The sequence below is a fragment of the Frankliniella occidentalis genome, unplaced genomic scaffold (assembly GCF_000697945.3).
Source record: "Frankliniella occidentalis isolate FOCC.00 unplaced genomic scaffold, Focc_3.1 Scaffold45, whole genome shotgun sequence".
Classification (NCBI taxonomy): domain Eukaryota; kingdom Metazoa; phylum Arthropoda; class Insecta; order Thysanoptera; family Thripidae; genus Frankliniella; species Frankliniella occidentalis.
Window position 1 is genome coordinate 1,395,375 of NW_026267175.1, and position 25,286 is coordinate 1,420,660.

Here is a 25,286-nt window from a genome sequence, read left to right on the forward strand (position 1 = left end):
AGTCACCCCTCCCCTTCCACGTTCCCTCCACCCGCGCGGACCGAACACCGAACACCCCTTCTCCTCTCTTGCCTCCGCCCCCGCAAGTAACACAGGTAATCCGCAAAAAAAATATCGTAAGTGCCTCTGCCTTCTCTTTCTTTTCAGAGTTTTGCCAACTGTTTGGTTTAGCTTTTCTCGAGAGCCTGACCGGTTAGAGGATGAGGAAAAAATACTGAAATAAGGGAAATAAGTACTCTGCACCAAGATGTAGAGTGAGATTCACTGTACATCGTGCTGCTCTGCAAGCACGAGTAACAATTAACTCACTTGCCGACTATTGGAATTGCGGGTTAGAAAGCACCGAAGATTTTGTGATTTTTGGCGATTTGAGTCCCTGGCGGGCGATTTCTAGCAACTCGCTGCTACTTTGGGCGACTTAGGGCGCGCTCTTGTGGCGATTTGACTCACTAGACATCTCACATCTCCAGGCCGCAGTCGTTTTGTTTACGTCGAACACATAACCCCAACAACAAAAGAGAAATTTATATTTAGTGGTGTTGTTGAAACCCGAAACCAATATACACTGTGTCTTTAAACCCCTTTTTTCTCAGCAGTTTTAAAAGTAATTTCGTCATTGTTCAAAGTTTACAATGGCTGTATATAACGACGAGAAACTGCGGGCTATGGAGGATGAAATGAACAGGTATATGTTTGGTTAATTTTCTGTCCTATTAGTTGATTGTAATCGGTGAATCTAAAAAATTCCGTTTTCACCAATTTTATTGTTGTTGCAGATTTGAGGAGGAAATCGGTCTTCCCATCTTGCCACCACCACCACCACCCCATCTCCCTGCAGTAATCGGTGCAAATACCTATCATACTGTTCAAAGACGACTGGAGGAACAGCAGCATGTCCCTGGCATGCCAGTACCCATGGGTGGATACCCACCTGTAGTTGGCATTCCCCCACCTCCACCTCCACCTCCAGTTTTAATACCTCAACAAGTTAGAGCACGGCCACCAATTCGCCACCGTAAGTTCCAATCCCTTGTGTGTTAGACATAAAGCTCCAACAAGTTTTTAAAATTACTATTTCTTGGGACAGCTATGCGACCAATGGGAATTGGACAGCCAAGCTATCAATCAGCACCTTATGGGATGATGTCACTCCCACCTGCTCCGTCCATGCAACCAGTGCCATCTGTTGTCAGGTATGCGATCCATATAAATTTCTATCAAAGTAAATTTATGGTAATTTTGTCAATTCCTATTCTCCTATTTCTTCTTACATGTATGACAGTCAGATTGCGCTGTAATTTTTGGCATACAACGTTTTTCCTCTTGAAGTGTGTGTTTCTGTTCTAGAATTAGTCCTTTTACATGTTGAAAACCATTTATAGACTTTTTTTGCTGTTAATGTTCCAAAACACTGTAATTTGCTGAAACGCTTGAGTGTGAGCAGGTGACTTTGTTATTATATGTAATTATTGTCATTGTTTTGTTTTAAATATTTAGCGCCACCCCTATGATGTATGCTCCTCAAGTAAGTGAGCCTCAAATTCCAATGAACATGATGGACCAGGGTGTATATAATTCATCCGATGTGTCCAGTATTCCCCCTGCAGCTTTGGCTCAGGAGAGTATTCCCTCTGTGCCCATAGTGGACCCTAGCGTGGAAAGACGAATTAAGCCAAAGGTACAGTCTTATGCCTTTTTATCTTTACCTTTCTCATCAAACAAATTTCTTGAGACTGCCACATTGCCTTTTCAGCCAAGAGAAATTCCTATATTACCTCCACCTCCTATGCCCCTAATGGATGACATAGGACCATCCAAGAAAAAGAAAAATAAGAAAATTGTGCGACAAGCTGGTGGCCAGTCATGGGAAGATGCGTCATTATTAGAGTGGGAAGAAGGTATTATGAGGGTTGTTTTTTTTAATATTCTGTATCTTTGAGCTTGTAGTTCTAGCTATTTTTCAATTAATTTTATACAACTTGTTTTTTTGTTTTTTTTTCCAGATGACTTTAGATTATTTTGTGGTGATTTGGGCAATGATGTAACTGATGAAATTCTCATTCGAACTTTTAGTAAATATCCATCCTTTTTGAAAGCTAAAGTCGTGCGAGATAAACGGACAAATAAAACAAAAGGTTTTGGCTTTGTCAGTTTCAAAGATCCTCAAGATTTTACCAGGGCAATGAAGGAAATGAATGGTAAGCTTCAGAATTTTTAAAAAAATACTTTGTCAAATTTTAAACTTTAAACGATCTTTCTTATTTTTATTCTGCTTGTAGGGAGATATGTTGGAAGTAGACCAATAAAGTTACGTAAAAGTTCTTGGAGAAATAGATCAGCAGAAGTCGTTCGGAAGAAAGAGAAAGAAAAGGCTGCACTTATTGGCCTTCTGACTGGAAAATAAGAGTCCCTGTTTGTAAAATTACCCATTTTGACTTTTCAACATAATGAAATAGCTGTTAGTTTTCTTTGCTCCATAATTTTTTGTTTGAATTGTACCTGAAATCACTATTAAACCTTGGTCTAAATTGTGTAGATATGTTTACATTGATCTTTTAACAATGTATTGGTGTTTGAAAGCTTTATGTCAGAGATTGTAACAGAAAGAAAGCAATAAATTAGTCAAGAGTTTCATGAGCTCCACATGAGCGTTTTATTGCTTGCAACTAACCAACTGTTACAGAGCTGAATCTGCCTCTAACAGCAGTACACAACACAGGGAAAGCTGCAAATAATTTTATATCACACAATAATCAAGTAACAAAGTCTTCCAAAGTCATTACCATGGGAATGTGGGCACAACATAGAACTAACAAAACAATAAAAGAATCTAAATACAACTTGGTATCTTACCTAGAAGTCACAAAGTTTGATTCTAATCCAGTGAATGTATAGTTGTCTCCTTTTTAAAACAAACAAAATCACACCAATCCAGCTATTGGTATGAGAATACTGTATAAATATTTTCAAACAATCGCGACAATTAGTCATTAACAAGTCCTGTGATTTGTTTCCAAAAAATCCTGTGATCAGACACATTTTATTAGAAAGAATAGAAATGCAATAAGTTATATATAGAAAAACTACCCCTTGTAAGGTATACTTAAAAATCCTGTGATTAGTTTCTTCAGAAATCGGAAATCAGAAAAAATGGATATGAATCCTCTGATTTGTTTTCATTTTAAAATCCTGTGACTTTCCTTGTAAAGTTAAAAAAAAAAAAAAAAGGAGTTTGATATATCACACTCATTGCTGAATGTTTCACCCTACTGCAAAACCAATACCAACTGCATTGATCCACATTAAATGCAATACTTCCAATGTTGCACTACACTCTGCACAGTAAATTTTATCACAAATATCCTGTGATCATTCTTACATTTTGCCAAATCTTACATTTCTACACAGCATGCTTAGCACACCCTCTCAAAAATCCTAATTTAAGACATCCACAATTCAGATTGCATTTAAATATTACTGATCCCTAAATCTATGACTTCTTCACTTACATATTTTTAATGTCTTCAGCATTATATACCACTGCATTTACTCTACATATTCATACACTCTCCTTAAATAAAGATTAAATCATTGGCTTAGCATAGAACTTGGCTATTACAACATAAAACAGAATGGTTCTTTCACTGGAATTAATAAAAATTGTTTGGTTCATTCGGAATTCACTAGAATCCATACAAAGATGTTTACCACTAGGAAAGTTTCCCTCAGATAATTGCAGATTGAAGAGAGGAAATAGGAAAAAACAAAGTGCAAGAGAGAAATTTAGGATGAAGTCTTGGTCACAACAATTTTAAAAATAGGAGGAAAAGTTTTGGGTATTGTCCAAGCTGACAAGATCAATCAGACTACAATTAATCTTCATTTTCCAATCACAAATATCAAGAATCTTTTCAACGCAGGGGCCAGAACAAAGGAATCGAGAAAAAGAAAAAAAGGAAAGAATAAGCTTGAGCAAACACCAAATAAACCAAACAAGCAAGAACTTGGCAATGTTTTTGAAAAGGTTTGAAGCGTGGTTGATCAAAACGAAAACACACTCAATGTAATTTGTGCGCTATCCCCCTCCCTTCCATCAAGAAAACTATTCTAGATCCTAATACAAGCTTTCACCATACTAAAAGCTGTTATGATGTATCAACTGTTACCAAACAAAAACATGGTTAATTGCTACAATAATCAGCATTGATAACACGGATACAAAATTCTAAAGTATACCCATAATATAATACCAAATGCTCAGTTTATCACAATAAGAGTCGTTCCAGATGTTTTCACAGATGGGAAAATTAATGATGTAAAGGATTTAGCCACAGCACAAAAAGTATAACATGTATGCCAAAGGATATGAAAGAGTGACAAATGTACCTCATTGAAAACCGTTTAGCCAAGCTGTTGAGAATTTCTGAAGGAAACCTGGGCTGTGTATGGCAACAATAGAATAAAGGTAAGCATTACAGGTGATGATTTGGCTAACTTTTCCATGTTTGATGACCAGAGAGTGGTAACAAGATACACGCCTAATTATTATGTCCTTGCATCGTACCTCCGCTCTCCTCGGGGAATAAACAAATATATCATTACAATTCAAAGGAAAGAACAATTCACAGGAAAGAATCACTTCAAATGCAAAATTTTGATGAACTTTACTATTGAATATGGAAGCCTTGAATCAGCACCAAAGTAATCAAACTCGAAAAATAGGAAGCTCTATAATGGAAGATCATATTGCTAATGTAAGGTAAAGAAATATAATTTGGAAATAACAATACACATCTAAAAACATGCTAAGAGGCAGGGATTGGCTTCAATTGAAAAATGTTTTCTAGATACAGCGTAATCATAAATGTTCACAACCTTATGGAATTTGGATTATATGTGTATGCCTCGTACCGTACTGTACAACTACACATTCACATTACCTGTTCTTGCTCGTCAAGAAATGGTAACATAGTTTCTGAAATGAAATTTTCACTGGATTGAGAAGTTGTTTTAACTTGAGTAAGGTTGCATAACATTACATTTCCTCATAATGTTGCAGAAGTTCACGTACTGCTATTCACCATGAATCCTTTGAATATTTCCGAAAAGAAACAGCAATGCTTTTCTCTTCCCCATACATTTTGAGCAACAGAATGTAGGAAAGCCTACAAAAAATTACCAGTAAAATCAAGAAAGGTACAAACTGATTTGTAGCATACAAGCGGCATAATTGCATGAAATCACCAAAACAATTGCAAAGAATTCCTGTTGAATAAAAATATACAGTCATGAGCATTTATAACATAACATCTTAAAAAATAATTAGATTAGAAATTAAGATCACAAAATTCACAACACCCAAGGTCTCCATGAGAAATGCAGCAGTCTTGTAGCAATAGCAATTGCTCTGGCATCACAAAAATATACTTGCCAAGAACAAGATCTGGCTTGGACAAGATTTTCTGGTATGTGTACTGGTACTAATGCCTTAATGTTCCAATAATGTGATTAGTACAATAGTAACACAAAACTTTGAGGAAACGAGAGGTACATGGGAATCGACCAACACTAGAACACATTGTTGAGACATCTACTAACCGCTGGGAAGAGACCTTGGAGTTAGAGAGAGTGCTTTAAGAAGAAAAATAAATGAATATAGTTCAGATAAATGGGAGGGAAGGGAAGTAGGCCGTTTCTTTAGTATTGAAGGGATAAGGTTGTGTGCTATAAATATTTTTGCCAATAAGCAATGGCTTAGCAAAAGATATTCTTTGTGGAAAATAAAAGCTGTGGCCAAGAAAATGAAAAAGATGAAAACATTTGTGTACAGTACAGTAATAATTGCATGAAAGTCATAGATAGAGGGAGCTGAGCATCATGGTAGAATCAAAAGTATGGTAGAAACAATGGAATAGCCCTTAACGGAGAGTGACTAGGCCCTACACCACATACTCTTACCTAAAACTACAAGTAAGGAGAACACACAGTCCTATGAGCGTAACAAGAACACGATATTTCAGAAAGCGGCTTTTGAGTCACCATCCACTTTTGCCCAGTCTATAAACCACACTAAAGGTTAAAGTTTTGATAGGGAAGTACTGTAGTGTAAACACCAGAAAGACTCCACTCAAGACGGCAGTCAGAGCCACTAACAATTTTTTTTCATTTCACATAGGATTAATTAAGGCTGCTCTCCAAGTAAAAGAGCTCTTGAGTGGCGAAGTATGAGAAAATACTGCAAGTCACTCTAAATTTGCCAAATTTGCATCAAGATTAGGATAAATGTTTCTCAAACCACAAAATTTGCTACAATTTACACATAGTTTTAGTATTGCCTTGGAAATTCAAAATGACACATGAATTATCATTGCAACAAGAAAAGTACCCAGTTAAGGGATATTCTTCAAAACAATCCGGTTAGTGAATCAGCAACCTTACTTGCAATAAATTAGTAACACACTTTTTGTATTGGTTTCATGCACATGAATAACTCCACAACGAATATCTTTAATTTACACATAAACAATTGATTGTCTGGCTAACAAATACCAAAAATTTTACCAACAACTTACAAGGTCCTTGATACAAGCAATCTACAGCCAATCTACATGATCTACATTCTGTTACCTCCAGCACAACCACCTTAGACCACAGTATATGCATTAAAATAACACTCATTTCAGCGAGCTTGCTTGAAACAAAGCCCTTAAAACATTTTTCAAAAATAATAAAAAGAAATGAGTGGTAAAGACTGAGGTTTATGATAAATTAACAGATTGAATCAAATGCAATGTTAAACAGTCTTGTAAGAACACAAACTTTACAGATATCAAGCCCCTCCCCTCAACTCATACCAACCATTCTTCAATCTGGTCTGGCCAACTAAGCATAAGTGATGATTAAATCAAACTGCCAGTAAATAGTAAAAAGTTATCAATATAACAAGAAATAACAATCCAAATATTCTCCTGAGTATCACTTCATAATCACTGAGGGGAAGTATAAAATATTGAAAAAGTTGGATTCAGTGAAATACTGTCAAAAAGGGTATTATTAATTTTTAAACGTAAGAATAAAAATATTTGTCATCACTTTCCAACTTAACAATTTTTAAAGCTTCCCACTGTAACAGAAATAAATAAGATTAAAAAAGCCAATATGTCATTGGATGTACAAGATTCTGCAATAAAATCTCACAATTCAACAATTGTCATTCAGAGAAGTAGTAATTAATGAACAAAATCAACAAGTACAAAAGAGAGAACAATAACACCTCCTAAAAAGTAGAGACAATTTTTGGCATACATGATCAAAATTTGTGGGGTGTAATGATGTTCAAGTGAATATTTGACATACTCATATCAAAACGCGAAACAGTAATGACAAAGCATCTCAGGGTTGAATCCTTGGAGATCGATGAGCTTCGGTCGAGAGACAACTCATCTCCCTACTGATATATCTACAATGCAAGAAAGTTGCGCAGAGTCTTCATTACTAAAAACTACCAAATCTCACTGGTTCATTGATACACACATTCACCCCAAACAAAATTGAAAAAAAAAATTAAATTAGGGAAAACTTGGAAAATATTAGAATTATGGATTCACCACTTTTCACATATGGAGCAATTGATTACATAAAATTAACACAATTTTAATACTGAATTGAAAGATGCAATAGACTAGGTACAGGCAAGCTAACATGAACTGTATATGTAAATGCATTCCATGAAAGCTCAATAAGGGCAAGTCACACCATTGAAAATTAAAAAGATGCAAACTGGCTCCATAACACAAAACCTAATTTCAAAAAAACAAAAACAAGAATAATTCTACAAAATTATTGTAAATTTGAAGTACAAACAAAACAAATGCAACAAGGCAAGATAACAATAACTTTTGCTCACATTTTTCAACTCAGCTCATAACAGTACTTGAACTACAAAGAAGTGCACTTAAAATCTTAGGTGGCGTAAGTTAAAACAGTGGTGTTCATTTCCATAATCATAAATATTTGTTCGTCACCAGCTTAAAGTTACATGGGATTAAACACCCTACAGAGGAAAAATATTATGACTAGCTATCATTATTTTGACCTCAAAGACTTGTATTGCCACTGGTAAAGAAATTTTACAAACATGTATGGAAATAAAAACTACCTCGCTTTCTTCCCAAAATGGCAAACTATTCACAACACTTAAGTAAAATAGTTCCTTAAGTACACACTGTTCAACATCCCAGCAAATATATTTACAAATTCAATTAATTTATTTGTCCTGATTAATGTTAATTCATGCAGTAGCTAACAGCTACAGAACATATGAATCACATTATCAGTGGAGCTAGAAGAAATATCAAGAAAGTCACACATAGATGCTTGTTGATTTAAAATTTCAATGATTTGGCTTTGCTCTGCTACATTGTTTTATCTTAAACTAACAATAGTTAGTTCAACGGCACATTACATGACATTCTTCAGGGAAAAGCTCTATGAATGGACTTCCTTGAAATTTCCCCCATTCAATTTGCCTAAGACAGTCACCAAAAGTACTCCTTTTGCACAGAATAGAGTTACTTGTTCGTTGAACTGTCAAGTGGTCATGGGTGACCACAATAGCACCATTCTTGGATAGATCGGAATTAGTGGGATATCCAACAAGTATTAAAGTTGAGAAGAAACTACACCTTGCACAAATACCACCGAACCAGTTCTACCCTGTACCTGATGGGCACATCTTTGAAGAATAATAAAAACAACAACAGTAAGATCTGCCTCACATTCAGCTACAATTCTGATTAAGTCAACATGTATTTTAGAACATGTATTTTTAAGTCACATGTGAACACAAACCGATACCACCTTTTCATGCAATGGCTCACACTCACAACCATGGCTCGCAAAATACACACCTGATGGAATTTTTGAGGTACAAGGAAAGAGTGGAAATGTTCAGTACAAAGAGTACTTTCTACATAGGGACAGCAAGAAACAGTTACATTAAGATAGAGATCAAGAACGATTCCAAAAGAAATAACTGACTTAAAGTACTTACACGAACATATCATTCAATATCATTGTCAAACCAAACAATATAACTAAACCTCGAGCTCAAAGTAGTAGTTATGCCAAAGACAATAAAGTATGTGTCATAGTCTCTTAAAAATGAACTGGGGTATCGGTTCAATACTACCACGAAGACATTATTAGTAAAAATTAAATAACTAATGGTAATACCCCACATAAAATTACAGGGGGATTATAAGCGTAAGATTCATTGAAACATTATGCTCCAAAGTCAGTGCTTGTACTAATATTTCCCTCTGACAAGCCCAGTATGGTTTATAGTATCTTACTTTGAGCACCACAAAACTTAACACCAACGAAAATACACAATCCACTCTGTTGTAACTCATGGAATTTACCTTTCAATGCACTCACAGTGTGTATCCCCAATAGTAAAAATATGGGGAATACATGATGCTTAATTTCCAGACAAATATCACTCATTACATGATTACTTTCCAACTTTCAACCAATAAGCCAGATGTTGGGAGACAAAGCTTAAATACTTTTAAACATTAATGATTAAATGTCACAAAATAAAAACCTGCCTATTTAAGTTATCAGACTTTTGTCTACAGGAGACTAGTAATTTGACAAAAGAATGAAAATTTTAACACAACATTGTGAACGGGTTACAGGCCCACTACATGATTTGTTCCTACATCTGGCTTCAATCATCAAAACAAGCTGTTCAATAATTTTGTGCAATCAGATACATATAGTCGTCCACGACTTACATTTCAAGAAAATAAACAATAACATATCAGGTCACAATTACGGTAAGATTCAAAATATAAACGCATCAATATCACTTCTATAAGAGTCTCCATGTTACTTAAGTTTCAAGGAGACAGAATTTTAAATTCAGGTTTAAACATACAGTAATAATCATAGTTCAGAACACACAAAACACACAATAGTAATGTTCTTAAAGAGAAAGAAATCAGGTTTTAAGAAAAACGTCCGACTACTGCATTCGGAACGTAGACTACAAGTAGGCCTTGTAATACTGATTATCCTAATCCGACAAGTGGATTTCAAAACCCACTTGTGACACTTTTTGTTCATCTGAAAGAGACATGATAAGCTTTATATCCTAGACATCTTTAAAAATATGATATAACCAAATCAAAGAAAAGAAATAGACAAATAGCACAACATACCAATAGCCTCATAGCACCAACCAGATACAAATTTTCAATCTATATTTTGGGTATCACTTGAAGATGCAATTTGCATCTCTCTAATTTGCACTTCTCTCTTAATACCCGATAGACGCTCATCCATTTCTTTTTGAAGAGTTAAGTCAATCTGAACAAAACACATGACACAAAGGAAAAACATGAGAACATAACAATCTTTGCCAGGTGCACATTATGCATGTGTAATGGTTAGAGCTAGGTGGCTTGCTTGCTAAACCTAGGATTGGCTGTCACAACACAGTAACCCTAGGAATAATTATCCAGCTGGGGTAAGCTGACACCTAGGAATAACCAGCATTTAAAGTGGCTAGGATTACGCAAGTGGTCTGGCCAAAACCTAGCTTAAGCCAGCCAAAAATAGGTTTAGCAAGCAGGCCACCTCCCTAGCTCAAACCGGGAATCTAAATATATCCTACCTTCTTTTTTTCCACATCGAGGGATGATCGTACTGCCAGATATTTCTCCTCTAGTTCCTTTTTCTTGTGTTCGTACATTTCTTCTAAACGTACACGTTCACTAACACCTCGCTCAACAGCATTACTGGTCAATTCTTTTTTCATCTTCTCCATTTCCTCTCTATCCTTGTGTTTCTTCACTAGCTCTTTCATTTCTTTTCTTCGAGTAGCCTCTAATTTGCGCATCATTTCTGCAGTATCTCGATCTTGTAATGCTTTTAGAGTTTTCATTTGATTTGACTGTGATGACTCTACTGTTTTAGTTAAAGTTGTAAACACCTAGAATTATTTTTTAACAAATAAAAAATAAGTAAACAACGATTTCAGTAATTTGATCATTGATTAAAAGGAATGCAGGTACCATTTCATGATATTTCTTTTGAAGATCTTTTTCTTGTTGAAGCTGTTCTCGAATAACAGATAGAAATCGTTCATTTAGAGCACCTTCGGTATCAGCATCATCTCCTTCATGTGGAGTTGATGCTTCTGACGTCCCAGACGAGCTGTAAGAAATAGGAAGAATTAGTACATGTATGTATTAGATTAATATTTAGTTCATGTAATGACTATTGTAGTGTTGCATTTTAACAACTCACATATTTTGTCTGGACAACCTCTTCACAAGTTTGTTACTCATGTAAAACTTGGGTTTTGGCTTTTCAGTGTCTTGCGAACCACGTTGAATTTGTAGCCTACTTCTTTCCTGTAATATTTCAAAATAAAGTAAGAACACGTATGATGATTCAAAACTATGGTAGATAGATAAGTTATTTCATTACTTTTTCATGCTTTTTTCTCAAGGCCTCAAGCTTCTTATCCATCTCTTGCCTCTTCTCTCTAACAGCTTTGCTTTTCATAAGCTCTTCAAGGGTTTCAACATTCAGCTCTTTCTTGACTAAAAATCAAACAATTTTTTTTTACATAATATACAAACATAGCAATTTAGTAATAAAACTCGGTAAGTAACTGCTGACTTACCCTCTTCTAAAAGACTTAATTTTCCTGGCTCCTGCATGCCAGAAATTTCTCCACTAGTGGAACGCACAACTGCTGGTGCACTAGAAGACTGAGCCCCTGGTGCAATGGAGTGTCGCTTAGCAGTAATACTGGCAGCTGCACTCGCTCCAGCTGCTGCGCCGGCAGCGGCTGAACTTGCTGCAACACCTGCTTGTCCAAGGAGCCCAGCAAATGAGCCTGGTACACCTTTTGTCAATTTAGGAGGTGCAATCATTCCAGACACTGTGTCATCAGCATCTGACATAGAGCGATCACAGAGTGCCTTACTGCCGTCCCCATTCTAAAAAAAAGAAAAGGGAAATAAGAAATTTGAAAAAGATACAGTCTGTACATCTAAGAAGCTGCAGTTAAACTACAACTATAACAAGGAAATTGCGATACAAACATTAGCATTCAAAACTTACATGAGCACCATGACGACCCTTTCCACCTGGTCCCCCAAATGAATCATTGTCCATCTCGTCCATGTCTTCTGTGAGACCAGCAAGCATAGTGTTGTGTTTTTGTAGCTTGTTTTGATATTCAGTGGGATTAGTGAGAGCTTCGGCAAACATGTGAAACTCGTCCGGGACAAAGTCGTTAACGCTGATAAAAAGGAACAAAGTTGCCAACAATGGCTGTCCTGCTTCATTACGCAACGTCACATGGCGGTATCCCGGACACAATCCAACCAGAGGCAATATTCTGTGCCCAATAAATTTTCCTGATCCAGATTCCTCATATGCAGCAATACGTATGGAAGCAAGTTCAGGTAAGACAATCTGCAAATGCAAAATAATAAGACTTGAAGATCAACAACATCACTTCTACATTTCATTGTTGACAAGTGGAGGAGCCATGGAAACAAACAACAACAACTTTAAAGTGAAGAGGAAAGGAAAACATAATAAATTTTTGTGCTGTGTCCATGAATACTTAATCAATGGAGAAATTACTGTAGGTAATTTGAAGCTTCAATGCAATAAAGCAATAGAGCTATGAGATATTTTAAATATGAAGCCTGGAACAAAAGTAGGCTCTTATCAAATGAGAGTACTAGTTACTCATCTTCCTGCAAATAATACTCCTGATCTACTGCCCAATGAAATTTTACTAAGTATCTTCAAATATATCAACTCCCATGATCTCCTTTACAATGTGGCAAATGTCTGCAAACGATGGCATATTTTGACACAAGACTCAAGTCTGTGGCGTTCCCGCAGCATAGATGATGAAGATATGCTAATGAATGATCTGCAACTACTAGCATTAGCACCGACTCTGAACAGAGTATCACTGCATACAGATTTTCCTAAAGATGAAGTGCTATCAGCATTGCTCTCTGGGAGCAAAGATCTACAGAGCCTCAAGCTTCATTTCCGAGAAGGACCCTTAAGTGTGCCACAACTAAAAGATTTACTGCCTGCATTTCCAAATTTGAGAAGCCTTGATTTGCAGCTCCCTTCTGCTTCACATGACCAAGCACTTTTCAGTGCTTTCCATGCATTGATTAAGCTCGAGAGCCTTAGACTAACTGGTTTTGTTTCTCCAGTATCTGAACTTCTAAATGCTATAACAGTGCACTGTATTTCTTTGCATACTCTTCACTTGGTAGACTGCTTAATATTTTTTCGAGATGAGCATCTTGTTGCTCTTGTTTCTGATGGGAGGCCATGGAAATCTCTAAAATTGGTCACTTATTTCATTTCTGAGGCTGCTTACAACTATTTTGCATGTCTGAAGGAACTTCAACAGCTTGCCCTAATTAAGTGCAAGTCATTGACAGAGGAAAATTTGCTACAAATAGCATCACTTCCTCACCTAACAGAATTAACTATATCAGAAAACTGCCTATTGAGTTCAAGTGGTTTGAGCACTTGTTTTCAAATCCAACCTATGGCATCACTCCTTGATATAGATCTTACAGTTTACAGGTGAATCGTAGTTTTGAAAATATACGTCCAAATCTGTCAAATAAAATGAATCAATGATCCTAAACAATTTTATTACAGAGCAGATGATGATGTTGCCTTGGCCATAGCCACAACATGCAGCCAGCTAGTTCGCCTACGGCTGGCAATGTGCCTTTTGACTGATGACGGCCTGCGGAGTATTATTCTCAATGCTTCAAAGCTACAAGATTTGGATTTAGAATGCAATATTATTCGTGGACAATGCCTCTACCTGATACCAAACCATTTACCAAACCTAATTCGGCTTAATATTCATTTATGTTACAATGTTTTGGTCAATTTAAATGAAATTGTGGCAAGACTAACAACATTGAAAATTATAGATCCTGCAGGTATTGTATTAGCTGGCAGAGCAGTAAAATCCAATCGGTCATTTGCAGCTAAATGAAAACCAGAGGCTAGATGCCAGCACAGTAAAGATGATTATGACTACCATTACCGAGAGGAAGTTGTACTTTTTGAACTGTTACTTACAATGTTGCAATCAAAAGATTTGTCTTTCTCTTCTTCCTTGTTATATACTGGATTAATACCATTGTTGGGAACAACTCGTGTTCTGAATTTCTTTCGCAACGAATCAGCCGGAAGCCCATACATATGAACTTCAACATAGGTTCCAACACGTTTATCAGAAAGAAATTGTCCTGATAATACAGTAATTTTCACCTGAGAACAAATTTTACAAATAATTATAGAGGATATTGAAAGTGAGATGAATCAAATTGATTGTCTGTGAATTCCAAATTATACTAACAGTGCCTGCTATTATTCCATCAATGCTAGAATCCTCAAAAATGTCAATTTGACGGTCCTCTCTTCGGAAGAACTCTGGCTTTAATAGGTACCCACACCTTTGATTGTACTCAAACATGCCAAGGTTGTACTGCATCCCTAGATCTGAAGATAGAATTAAGCAAAGATAATTTTTTTTAAATCTTAAAATGAATGTAATTTATTTGAACTGTAAAGTGTAGTTACAGTGTCAAAACTACGATCAGTTTTGTACATACCAAGAGTTTGATAGTTCAGAGCAACCAGTTGACAACCTGCATTCCAAAAGAGCTGCGGCATGAAATTAGAAGAGTCAAATCTAATTCCAGCTGGATAAACTCTGCTAAGTTGACGTTTGTTGTAGTTTACAAACTCAGTAGGGTATTCTCTGAGAAGACTTATGGCTTGTTTCTCATCAAAAGAAGACATCTCATAGAATCGCTTCTTTTCTGCAATTTAAGATGAGTGTGAGCACCAAATAATAGTCAATAGGTTCACATAGACAACATATGCTTACCTTGTGCTTTCTCAAAAGAAACAAAATGTACTGGCTGAACATAGTTTACAAGAGCTGAAAGTTCTTCTCCTGCTTCAGTTTCTTTAGTCTTTGATGCCTTGTCTTTGTCAGTTTTGCCAGCTTCATCGTCACTACTACTGTCATCTGCAAAGCACAATGGGTCAGTATATCATTAAAGAATTTCTATTAAGCAATATAAACTTTGACAGATATGTTGGCTATCATACCATCATCATCACCACTGGGTTGTCTTCTTTTCGCGGCTGCTCGAACCTGAGCCACATCACCATTGCTAGCTTTGTTGGCTTTGGGTGATGTGACACTGTCTAAGATATCAGATTTTGGGGTTTGTTCAGGGGTGCCCCCTTTATCTGGAGGAATGGGTGCATTAACAGTTGCATCAGATGTTTGAAATTCTTCTGACTGAGCTTCATTTACATCAGAGCTTTCACCCTCATTGACAGTTTCTTCATCACCATCATCTTGAGTTTTCAATTCAACACCACTAACATCTTTATCTGTTAAGTCCTGTTTCTCTGCCACTGGAACTTCTGACACAGTTCCTTCTCCAGGCAATTCTGCTGCAGTTGAGGCACTTTCAGATTGTGCAGTCTCAGTAACAGTAGAGTCAGCTGGAGCAGGTACAGGAACAGTTTCCACTGTTGGACTTGCCTCTGCGTCAGATGATCCTGAGGAAGTTTCACCTTTCTTCTTTTTCTTATTTTTAATGATTATCTTCCTTTTCAAAAGACTGGGAGGGGGCAGAGATTCACCTTTCAAGCCATAAGAATCTAATGGAGCATCCAACAGCATGTCTCCGAAAATTTCCCTGCAGTATTCAGCAATTTTTGATTGTTGCTTACGGTTACAATGGTTTTCAAATGAGAGGATGACTGGATACTCTGATGTTTTAAAGGCACACTCAGCAATTGCTTCAATCACTTCCTAGAAAGGGAAGAAACAGAACTTGAGTACAAGTTCTAAAAATTTGTTGAGGTTTAACACTGATAATGAAAAAGGAGATCAAACCTTTGCTGACACTTCTGGCACAAATGTATAACCGTGAACAATACATGGCTCATCTTTTGGACCGTTCCAAAAGTCCAGTTCAACACATCGACATCCAGCAAGTAAGCACTGGCGGTAAATTTCAACTGATGATTTTCCAGTGATCTGGTGACCTAGAGAGTCAACAAGAAGAAATGATTAACCTCAAACACAAAATGATTTAAATAGAAAGTGCTTGTTCAATAATAATTGTATTAAAAGCTCACCAGTCAAGTAAGTGTTGTGGCTTGAATTTATGAAATAGTGAGCTAGAGGGTGCTCCATAATCTCTGGGTTGCTAATTTCTAGTTTAGAAGGAGCAATGATAGGATTATCATCGCTCATAAGAAACCTTAGAAATCCATCAAAGCTTAGTTGATGTTTGCTTCCATTTTCTTTTTTCCTTTCATACTGCTCAATGAGAGCCTCTACATTGTGTGTTTTTGCATAAGGATGAAGAATTTCATTCAAACGAGGATCTCTTTGAGTTCCATTCAAGAACTGCATAAATTCATTAACGCCAATCATCTTAGTGGCTGGATTACACCTGAAATTTGTTAAAAGTCAGACATGTATGAAAAAATTCCATTAAAAAATGGAGATACAGTATGAATGTTTTGTTCCAGTACTAATACGTACAAGCTATCATATATTTTTTGAACCTCCGAGCGTTGCACCAATTTCTTGTAGAGAGGATAAAAGTGATCTTCAAAGGTAAACTGGGCTGAGTTCACAACAGAAGCCTGAGAATAAAAAAAAGAATGAACATGGTGCTTAGTTTTGAAGTGATAGACAGGTCTCTCTAAAATGTAAAAGTCAAAAGATTTTTTTTTTCTTTTCTGAAAGTGACTATTGTATCCTGTTCTTGTTATCATAATATGGTTTGCTAGTTACCTAAAAAGGATCCTATTATTTTACATGGTAACTCATGTAGACAGGTAGTGTTAAACGCATACAGCAAGTAGATATTGGTGTCAAAAATGATCCCAACTCAATATGTTTGTGGTGATACATTAGTATTTTACAATAATTATTATAATGATGAGTTTGATGTGCCTTTAATGTTCACATCCTTAAATTTTGAAGCTAATTTGCGTGCATTGGTATTTGAGTGCTTACAGGGATGCAAGACCCAGTGCTGAGGTTTCTCATTTTGTATTATTTAGGTTGATTTACATGGCCGCATCTACTCATCATGCACTATAAATTTACAATTAATGAAAAAACAAAAAGGTTAGTGCTCTAATTGAACAAAACCTGTTTTCAAAACATCAATGTTGACTGTATTGATTTTCACTGAACATTGACTAGAAAATTTCATGCAAAAAAATATATTTAAAAGAAAAAAAATAATGATCTAACACCAACAGCACTATTTTTGCATCCTCGGTGCAACAAGTTGTTCGATAATTAAATCACAGCAAGGTATTTGAGATTATGTCTTTGAAATTTAGTGCATGAGTGGTCAATTGGTACATTTTAAGCAGAGGTCAACATTTGTGATAGGGTTTCAGTGCAAAATGTCTAGACCTTATGTTCTCTAAAACTCAAACCCTCCATCAATGTACACACCATGTACCATGTTCGTCCATTACTGTGATTTTCGCTTAGCCCCGCTCATGTCTGAAAAAGATGTGTTATCAAAACTAGATTTATAATTTTAACATGATTAAAATTTGGCACATTTAAAAGGGGATTTAGATATATCATCCTGAGTATCACTGATGCAAATTTTAAAAATCTATCATTATCTAAGATTAGTTGGACCTTTAAGTCACTTTAAGAAAATAAACGCCAGAACATCTTGAACAAATAGTTGAGCTGGATACAAAAACATAAAAAAATGAAACAGCATAAAAAATTCCTGAAAGAAAATACTATTAAAGCATAGTTGTGTTTACCAAACAAACTAAAACTTTCAAATAAAAAGGCAACATGTTTATACCTTTTCTTTAGTAACATCGGGGCCATATATAGATTGTAGAGCTTCCTCCACTCTCTTCTTATCCTCCTTATTTTGGGCAAACATCTTCACAATACTGCAAATTCATGGGCATTATCAGCATTTTTCTTTTAACACTTTTAGGTTTTCATAATGTTCCCAATACTATGTATTACCTTTTGACAGGAATGTTACCAGTTTTCTCCACCTGAAGGCAAAGCTTAGTATGCACTTTCATTAAGAATCTTATTGCGGAGCCATTAAGAAGTGATAGACTGAATATCAACTTGGTTAATTCATCTGTCCATAACTGTGGGAAAGAAATTTACAAAAATCATGTTGTGACCCACTTCAACACGTATCTATTTTTGATGTAATGCCTCATCAATCTTTCTGTTACCTGGGCACTTTCTTTCTTAGTTGTGTAAAAATTTATAAATGTCAGATTGACAAAGTCACTTCCATGGCAAATTGTGACAGTACAGTCTTCAAGACAGAGAGAAGGTATCTTGTCCGTTACATTTTCTTCAGCATCTCCTTTACTACCAGGTGTAGAATCCGAAGGCGTTGATACACTTTTATCTGACTGTTTTGAATCCCTCCCAGAAGATGAACTCTTGTCCGACTGCTTTGAGTCTGGTCGGCTTGAGGATGATGCATTCTTGTCTGACTGCTTGGAGTCAGGTTTATCTGGTGTCTCAGCTTTACTACTTTCAACTTTTATCCCACTTTCCACTTTTCCACGAATTTTAATATCCTTGAAACAAACAAAGAATTGTCAGAACCAAAGTCATAACAAAAAGATGGACTAACAAACAAATTCTACCTTACCTTGGGAATTTTTGCATATTTGCCAGTTCTTGCATCCCTTATTAAAGATATATCAAGCGTGTCGAGAACCTCCTAACAAAATCAATTTAACCAGATTAAAAGACACAAAACAAATAAAAAGTTCTATTAAAATAAATTTACCAAATTTTACCTTTGTGGTTTGGTCTGCCCAATACAGGAAGAAGCCATTTTCATCAACTCGTAGAACGACAGGAGTGCCCACTCCACTGCTCTGTATAAAACAGAAAACAATAAAACAGTCAACATTTTTTATCTATTTCATTCAAGAAAAGAACACAACTTAGAACCTCAACATTATAGAACATAAACAGGATACTGTCCATTAGCATTAAAATAAAATCTCTTTCTAGAAAATTTTGATCATAGTTTTTAATATTAACGTAAAAAAAAATTGTATTTACAAAAACTTTTCATTTTTTTCACCAATAATACATTTTGATTATTGACTTTTCTAAGCCAAGCAAGTAATGAGGACTGGCAGTCAGATCCAGGCAGACATTTCTTTCTGCATTTCTGATACCTAAAGGTGAATTGGTGAAATATCCAGCGAACAGGGCAATCATGTGATGGCCGGATGGACAGGGAAGGAGCGAGCGCGAAATGGTAAGGTATGCGCGGGAAAGAAAGGGAAGGTAACCTCACCTCGTCCCACTTGATGAACTCCTCCCCCTCCTGCAGCCTCCTCGGGACCTCGGCCGTTTTGATCTGCTGGACTGTGGGCTGCCCGTAGGTCTTGGGCGGCGGGGCCGTAGGGCCTGGTGTCGAAGATGAGGCCGATGCCATGGTGTCGCGAGTCCGAGACCCGAAATCGGGGTCCTGCTCACAAAGGCCAAGGCCCAGCCAGGCACGGACAGGACAGTCCCGTGCCCCGTCCCCCTAGCAAGCGGCCGGGGTGGCGGGGAGGGCGCGGGCGCGGGCGGGGCGCGCGGGATGGCAGGGGGGCTGGTAGCTTCTGGTGGGGCTCCCACCGAGATGATCACAAAATGCCGTACCGGGTTTAGGCGCGCCTGCCCGCCGACCCCCACATAGGGGACCCGCACCAGGCGCAGTCGGAGCAGGGCGAGCAGGGCCCTCGCCGCAGGACTTGTGCCCCTGCCAGCAGCAGGCACTTAGGCCTCGCGCCTCGGCCCCGCTGGCCCCGTCCTGTGCCAAGGGCTGTGCCTGTGCGCGGGGAAGGGGGACCAGGGGGACTCGGACGCATCGTGGGTCTGGACACCTCAGGCGGGAGGCTCCGGCATAACCCGACGTAGGTCTACTTCAGACCGCCACACGCGACACGCTGTCACTCAAACACGCGACCTATTCACGACCCCAAGCAGACACACCAGTAATTTTTTCTCCCAAAACATCTGTGGCATTTCTTCCCTTTTCCACCAATCAGAAGCACTGACGACTCGGGTCAAGCGCGCGTGTCAAGAGAAAATTCCCGCCAAGTGACAAACTCGAAGGCATCCGCTTTCCACGGGGTAAAGTACGCTGAGGCCACGGGCCAAATTTAGATGTTCCAGTCTTCGCGAGTGTTTTCAGAAGCCTGGTGAAGAAAATGGATCGAGCAATACCTGACTTGCGTTGTTGTGGGTGGCAGGCTAGTCGGAGAATACGAATGTGTGGTCACAGCGCCAGGGAAGTTAAACATCGTTCCAGGCTTCGTTCGCTACCCTGGAGCCCCTGGAGAGGCTAGTTCCGTTGCCATGGCAACCGAGAGCGCGTCCTTCGCCCAGACTCACAGGAACCAGCAACAGCGGCAAAAAATATTTGCGCTATGCCTGAGTTCAAAATACTGTTATTTAACTAAAGGAATAAGGTAATATTAGCAGTGTCCAACAACGTATCCACATTGACAGACTCTTTAATGACAGAAGTTCTAAAACCTAAAAAAACAAAACAAACCTCCAGATATCAGGAGCTATAACATAAGGACTTCCTTCAATAGAAGAAATTCCACAACTAGATAGAACAGATTTAAACTCAAAACGATAAACTTTTAAAAGTGAATAAACAATTATAATTGTTTTCAGTCTTGTAAACCAGACCTTTCAGTCTAAAACAAAAACCAACAAAAGACATATACATTCGATACATTCTTAACCTTGTACCCTCCCAGTGAGAAATTCATGATATAGTTTTGACATCAATTCCACAGTTTTTGACATTGTTTCAATGTCGATTCAACTGTAATTTCTCACTGGGCTGCTAAATGAAAACATACACAGAAAACATGAAAATAAAATTTCAAAACATAACAAGTAAAGTATGGCCATAAGGTGAAAGTACTTACAAAAAGGATTCCACATTTTATGTACACTGCATTGAACTTCAAATTAGGTGCTCCTAGATACATTTAGTCTAAATTCATAAAACTAGAGAAACTAAAATAAAACAGTAGGAAGGAATGAAAGAGAATGTAATACATACAGTTCAGAAGAACATCAGATCAGATTTTGTATGTACTAATATTAACATGTTGAGTGCGGCTTGACCAACACTGTGAGTCCCAATAACAGCCTACACCCACCGCACTCAACGTGTTAACAAATAAGCAGTAGTAGATTTGATCCATTACAACAATAGTTGATGTTTCTATGAATAAACCAAACTTTCAATAAAACTTTTGCTCAAATTTTTAACATACAGTAACTATATGAAATATGATTTATCCACTCATCTGTAACATATCAGCCCATTCAAGTAACCATTTACATACGAAACAAACCAAACCTGGTATTCTCTATTGGGGCGTTCAGAGCAGCGCTTAAACTGAGCCCCAGGACTTTTCTGGTGTCACGAGGATCTATCACACCATCATCCCAAAGCCTTTTTAACAAAAGGAAAATTATATAAGAATTATTTATCAGTACAGGACTTAAAAGCTAATAGATAGATGGATATAATAAAATTCAAAATTACTTTATTACCTTGCACTTGAGTAATATGGGCTCCCTTCTCTTTCAAATGATTGTATGATAGGGTCCTTCAGCTTTTTCTCTTGCTCCTCAGTCCACTGTTTCAAAAACAAAAGATGTGACGACGTACATGGGATAAATAAATCAACTCTATGTCTAAATGTGAAGAAAATAATAATTTTTACAGGCTTACATGTTTTCCCGACTTTTCAAACTGGGTTTTTGTGATTTCTGCCAGAACCCCTGCTGCTTGTTCCCCACCCATCACAGAAATTCGAGCATTTGGCCACATATACAGAAATCTAGGACTAAAGTTAAAGCGAACATATTTGAGTATGGTGAATGAGAAATTTTATTACTTATAAGGGAATGATCCATTGTACCAGAATACATAATTACCTGTAAGCACGCCCACACATTCCGTAATTGCCAGCTCCATAAGAACCACCAATAATTAAAGTAAATTTGGGCACTTTAGCACATGCCACAGCTGTCACCATTTTAGCACCATGTTTGGCAATCCCACTTGCCTCAGCTTCACGGCCTACCATAAATCCTTGAAAAAAAAAGAAATATTCTGATCAATAACATGATTCATCTTTAACTAAATGAACTACTGCGCACAGTGGCTTCCTTTACCAGTGATGTTTTGAAGGAAGATGAGAGGAATTTTTCGCTGACAGCACAATTCTATGAAATGAGTTCCCTAATAAATAAATTTTATCATCAAAATCATTGTAAGTACTACCAAAACTATTGAATGGGAAGATATGGGAAAATATTTACCTTGATTGCTGCTTCCGGGAAGAGAACTCCGTTATTGCCTATAATACCCACTACCTGGCCATAAAGGCGGGCAAAACCAGTGACTAATGTATCTCCATATTTTGACTTAAATTCATCAAACTCTGAACCATCTACAATACGAGCTATCACCTGTAATTAGTAGATAAAAACATATTCTGAACTTATCTTTATAGAGACAGGTTTCCAAGATCTACATATAGAGAAAAATGTAGTACCTCTTTAACATCAAAACTTTTCTTCAAATTTGTTCCAACAATGCCATAAAGTTCATCAGCTGAAAACTTTGGAGAAGAATAACTTGAAGGTACCATCTGAGTGGGAGTAGACCTATTGAGATTTTTAACTATGCGCCGAGTGATATGTAGGGCATGTTCATCATCATGTGCATAGTGGTCAGTTACCCCCGATGTACTATGAATATTTAAAATTCCAATTACATCATCTCAAGTTATTTGATTCAGTTACAGTTAATGATTATGACTTAAATGTTAACACATACCTGCAATGAAGATCAGCACCTCCCAGATCTTCAGCAGAAACAATTTCTCCTGTTGATGCTTTAACTAGTGGTGGTCCAGCTAAGAATATAGTTCCTTGATTTCTAACTATCACAGTCTCTTCTGCCATTGAAGGAACATACGCACCACCAGCAGTGCAACTGCCCATTACAACTGCTATCTGCAAAAATGAACCCCAACAAATTTTGATTTTAAGGTAAAATATTTTAAAATAATATATCTGTCTTAACAAAATTACCTGAGCTATTCCTTTTGCAGACAAATTGGCCATATTGTAGAATATTCTACCAAAGTGATCTACATCTGGAAAAACAGTTGCTTGATGGGGAAGATTTGCGCCAGCTGAGTCTACCAAGTAAATACAAGGCAGATTATTTTGTTCAGCAATTTCTTGAGCTCTGAGGTGTTTCTTTACAGTGACTGGATAGTATGAACCAGCTTTTACAGTAGCGTCATTTGCTACGATCATGCAATCGGTGCTGTATCAAAGTTTGTTTTAAAAGGGATGTAAAATTTGTGTGATAATAGTCTGCATTACTTGAAAGAAAGTTATAATTGTAAACTCACTTAGCAACCCGTCCTATTCCAGTGATTATTCCTGCCGCTGGGATAAAATCTGAACCATACATTTCGTGGGCTGCAAGTTGTGACAACTCCAGGAATGGAGAGCCAGGGTCTGTCAAATGGTCAATTCTCTGCCTAGCAGTCATTTTTCCTCGAGACACATGTCTCTGGACTGCTTTCTCACCACCACCCTGCACAATTCGCCCAACAGTAGTATGAAGCTCATCTACAAGAGCTTTCATACTGGAAAAGTTCTCCTGGAAATAATTTCATAAAATAATACATTCCCACAAAAGGCGCACAAGAAACATGATTGAATTCCTTTACTGGTACGAGGAGATTATAACAACAATAACATACCTTACACAAAATTTAAAGGTGGCAAGGAAAGTACATTTTCATGATTGGACATAACCTACTACCGGCATGTGGACTTACCTGGAATTCATTGCTGTTGTGGTCAACTTCCGTGCCGATGACATTAGGCTCGGAAGAATAGAAACACCTTCTCAGGACATTCCGGTTGCGGAATATTTGGCTGATCCTTGTCGCCAACATTGTTTTTCAAGTCCGATCCCGGGGTAGTGCTGACATGCAACTGGTGTTTACCTTGGTGGTTGAGGCGGCGAGAGGGGAGGGGAGGGAAACGGGAGGGGAAAAGGGGATGTGTGCCGGCAGGGAATGGTTGGGTTGAGAGGGGAGGGGGAAGCGAGGCGCTACAGGATAGGCTGAGGCGCTGTTCTTATCTCATGAATAAGAAATTGAGTCAGTTTTAGCTAATCGAAGGTCATCTGGGAAGGCTGCGTTTTCGTAAGCGGAGCGAACGCTGAGCTGATATTGGTTGTGAACGACAAGGATGAGGAGAGGAGGGGCCAACAAGATGAACTCAAACCGTGCCGCATGCATGCGTGTGCGTCCGCGCGAGCGCACTCATGCAACCCCCACCCCCTCCCTAGTTTTTTTCTGCGATTAAAATCCGTTTCCTCAGCAGATAGCCAGGGTAAATTATACAGCCAGTAGTGTCAATTTACACAGGAAAGATGAACTGACTGACGCGAGAATGGTGTAGGTCTCGCGTGGGGTATTGGCAATAGATTATATAGTTGAGACTCCATGCGCTCAGAGAAACTGTGTGTCGCTTTGGGGGGGGGGGGGTCACCATGAATGCTGAGAACATGCCGCGTTGCCTGACGTCCTCTCAATGAAGCCATTCAGTTAGCGTTTAGCTGGGCGTTCAGGCGTTGCTCCTTTCTGATAGGCTTACAGCGTTTTGAGGATGCGTGATGCGACGCGAGGTGAGAGGTGAAGGGGTGTCTGAGAGGTATATGTCTTCAATGTCTTAATTTTCAAACATTACAGAGCCTGTGGATCATTTGGCTTTACCCCCCTCCATCCCCCATGCACACAACACATGCACATTCTCCAGCAGCAAGCTTGAGGACAACTGCACCGAATGTAGGTCAGCAGCCCCCCTCCCCCCATTCCAGCACCCCTAGCGCAACCCTTACGGCCACGGCCATACCCCACCGTTGCCACCCGCGCACCACCCTGACCCGCACCCCCGCTGTGCGTAGGACGCCGCGCCGGGGACGAGGTGGGGACTGCGTCCGGCTGGGCCCCGGCCTAGCCCCCCCCCCCTTTCCTCTCAGTCCTATTCTGTCTCTCTCTTTCCACCG

The 25,286-nt window shown here is 38.1% G+C and overlaps 4 protein-coding genes across 4 annotated transcripts; 2 read left to right on the forward strand and 2 right to left on the reverse strand.

Moving 5' to 3' along the window:
- The first annotated feature begins 445 nt into the window (after positions 1 to 445).
- Positions 446 to 2,643, forward strand: LOC113208355 (RNA-binding protein 42). Its single transcript, XM_026425309.2, has 7 exons — positions 446 to 685; positions 777 to 1,015; positions 1,088 to 1,193; positions 1,498 to 1,678; positions 1,754 to 1,898; positions 2,004 to 2,198; positions 2,280 to 2,643. Exons 1-7 carry the CDS (start codon positions 633 to 635, stop codon positions 2,402 to 2,404), a joined length of 1,044 nt encoding a protein of 347 aa, XP_026281094.1. The 5' UTR covers positions 446 to 632; the 3' UTR covers positions 2,405 to 2,643.
- On the reverse strand, positions 2,630 to 20,414 carry LOC113208352 (1-phosphatidylinositol 4,5-bisphosphate phosphodiesterase classes I and II). Its single transcript, XM_026425305.2, has 22 exons — positions 19,461 to 20,414; positions 18,949 to 19,029; positions 18,798 to 18,869; positions 18,367 to 18,723; positions 18,143 to 18,276; positions 17,970 to 18,063; positions 16,664 to 16,767; positions 16,252 to 16,571; positions 16,007 to 16,158; positions 15,205 to 15,922; positions 14,978 to 15,121; positions 14,700 to 14,909; positions 14,444 to 14,586; positions 14,164 to 14,355; positions 12,142 to 12,498; positions 11,699 to 12,017; positions 11,500 to 11,615; positions 11,317 to 11,423; positions 11,082 to 11,223; positions 10,682 to 10,999; positions 10,227 to 10,374; positions 2,630 to 10,131 (listed from the first exon to the last, which is right to left on the reverse strand). Exons 1-21 carry the CDS (start codon positions 19,599 to 19,601, stop codon positions 10,261 to 10,263), a joined length of 4,335 nt encoding a protein of 1,444 aa, XP_026281090.1. The 5' UTR covers positions 19,602 to 20,414; the 3' UTR covers positions 2,630 to 10,131; positions 10,227 to 10,260.
- Positions 12,763 to 14,195, forward strand: LOC113208354 (F-box/LRR-repeat protein 7-like). The gene is made up of 2 exons (XM_026425308.2): positions 12,763 to 13,650; positions 13,729 to 14,195. Exons 1-2 carry the CDS (start codon positions 12,764 to 12,766, stop codon positions 14,075 to 14,077), a joined length of 1,236 nt encoding a protein of 411 aa, XP_026281093.2. The 5' UTR covers position 12,763; the 3' UTR covers positions 14,078 to 14,195.
- Positions 20,415 to 20,649: 235 nt separating the features above from the next.
- Positions 20,650 to 24,240, reverse strand: LOC113208353 (probable methylcrotonoyl-CoA carboxylase beta chain, mitochondrial). The gene is made up of 11 exons (XM_026425306.2): positions 24,049 to 24,240; positions 23,614 to 23,867; positions 23,285 to 23,525; positions 23,028 to 23,206; positions 22,744 to 22,939; positions 22,508 to 22,657; positions 22,361 to 22,427; positions 22,121 to 22,277; positions 21,915 to 22,029; positions 21,734 to 21,819; positions 20,650 to 21,632 (listed from the first exon to the last, which is right to left on the reverse strand). Exons 1-11 carry the CDS (start codon positions 24,166 to 24,168, stop codon positions 21,515 to 21,517), a joined length of 1,683 nt encoding a protein of 560 aa, XP_026281091.1. The 5' UTR covers positions 24,169 to 24,240; the 3' UTR covers positions 20,650 to 21,514.
- Between the last annotated feature and the right edge of the window lie 1,046 nt (positions 24,241 to 25,286).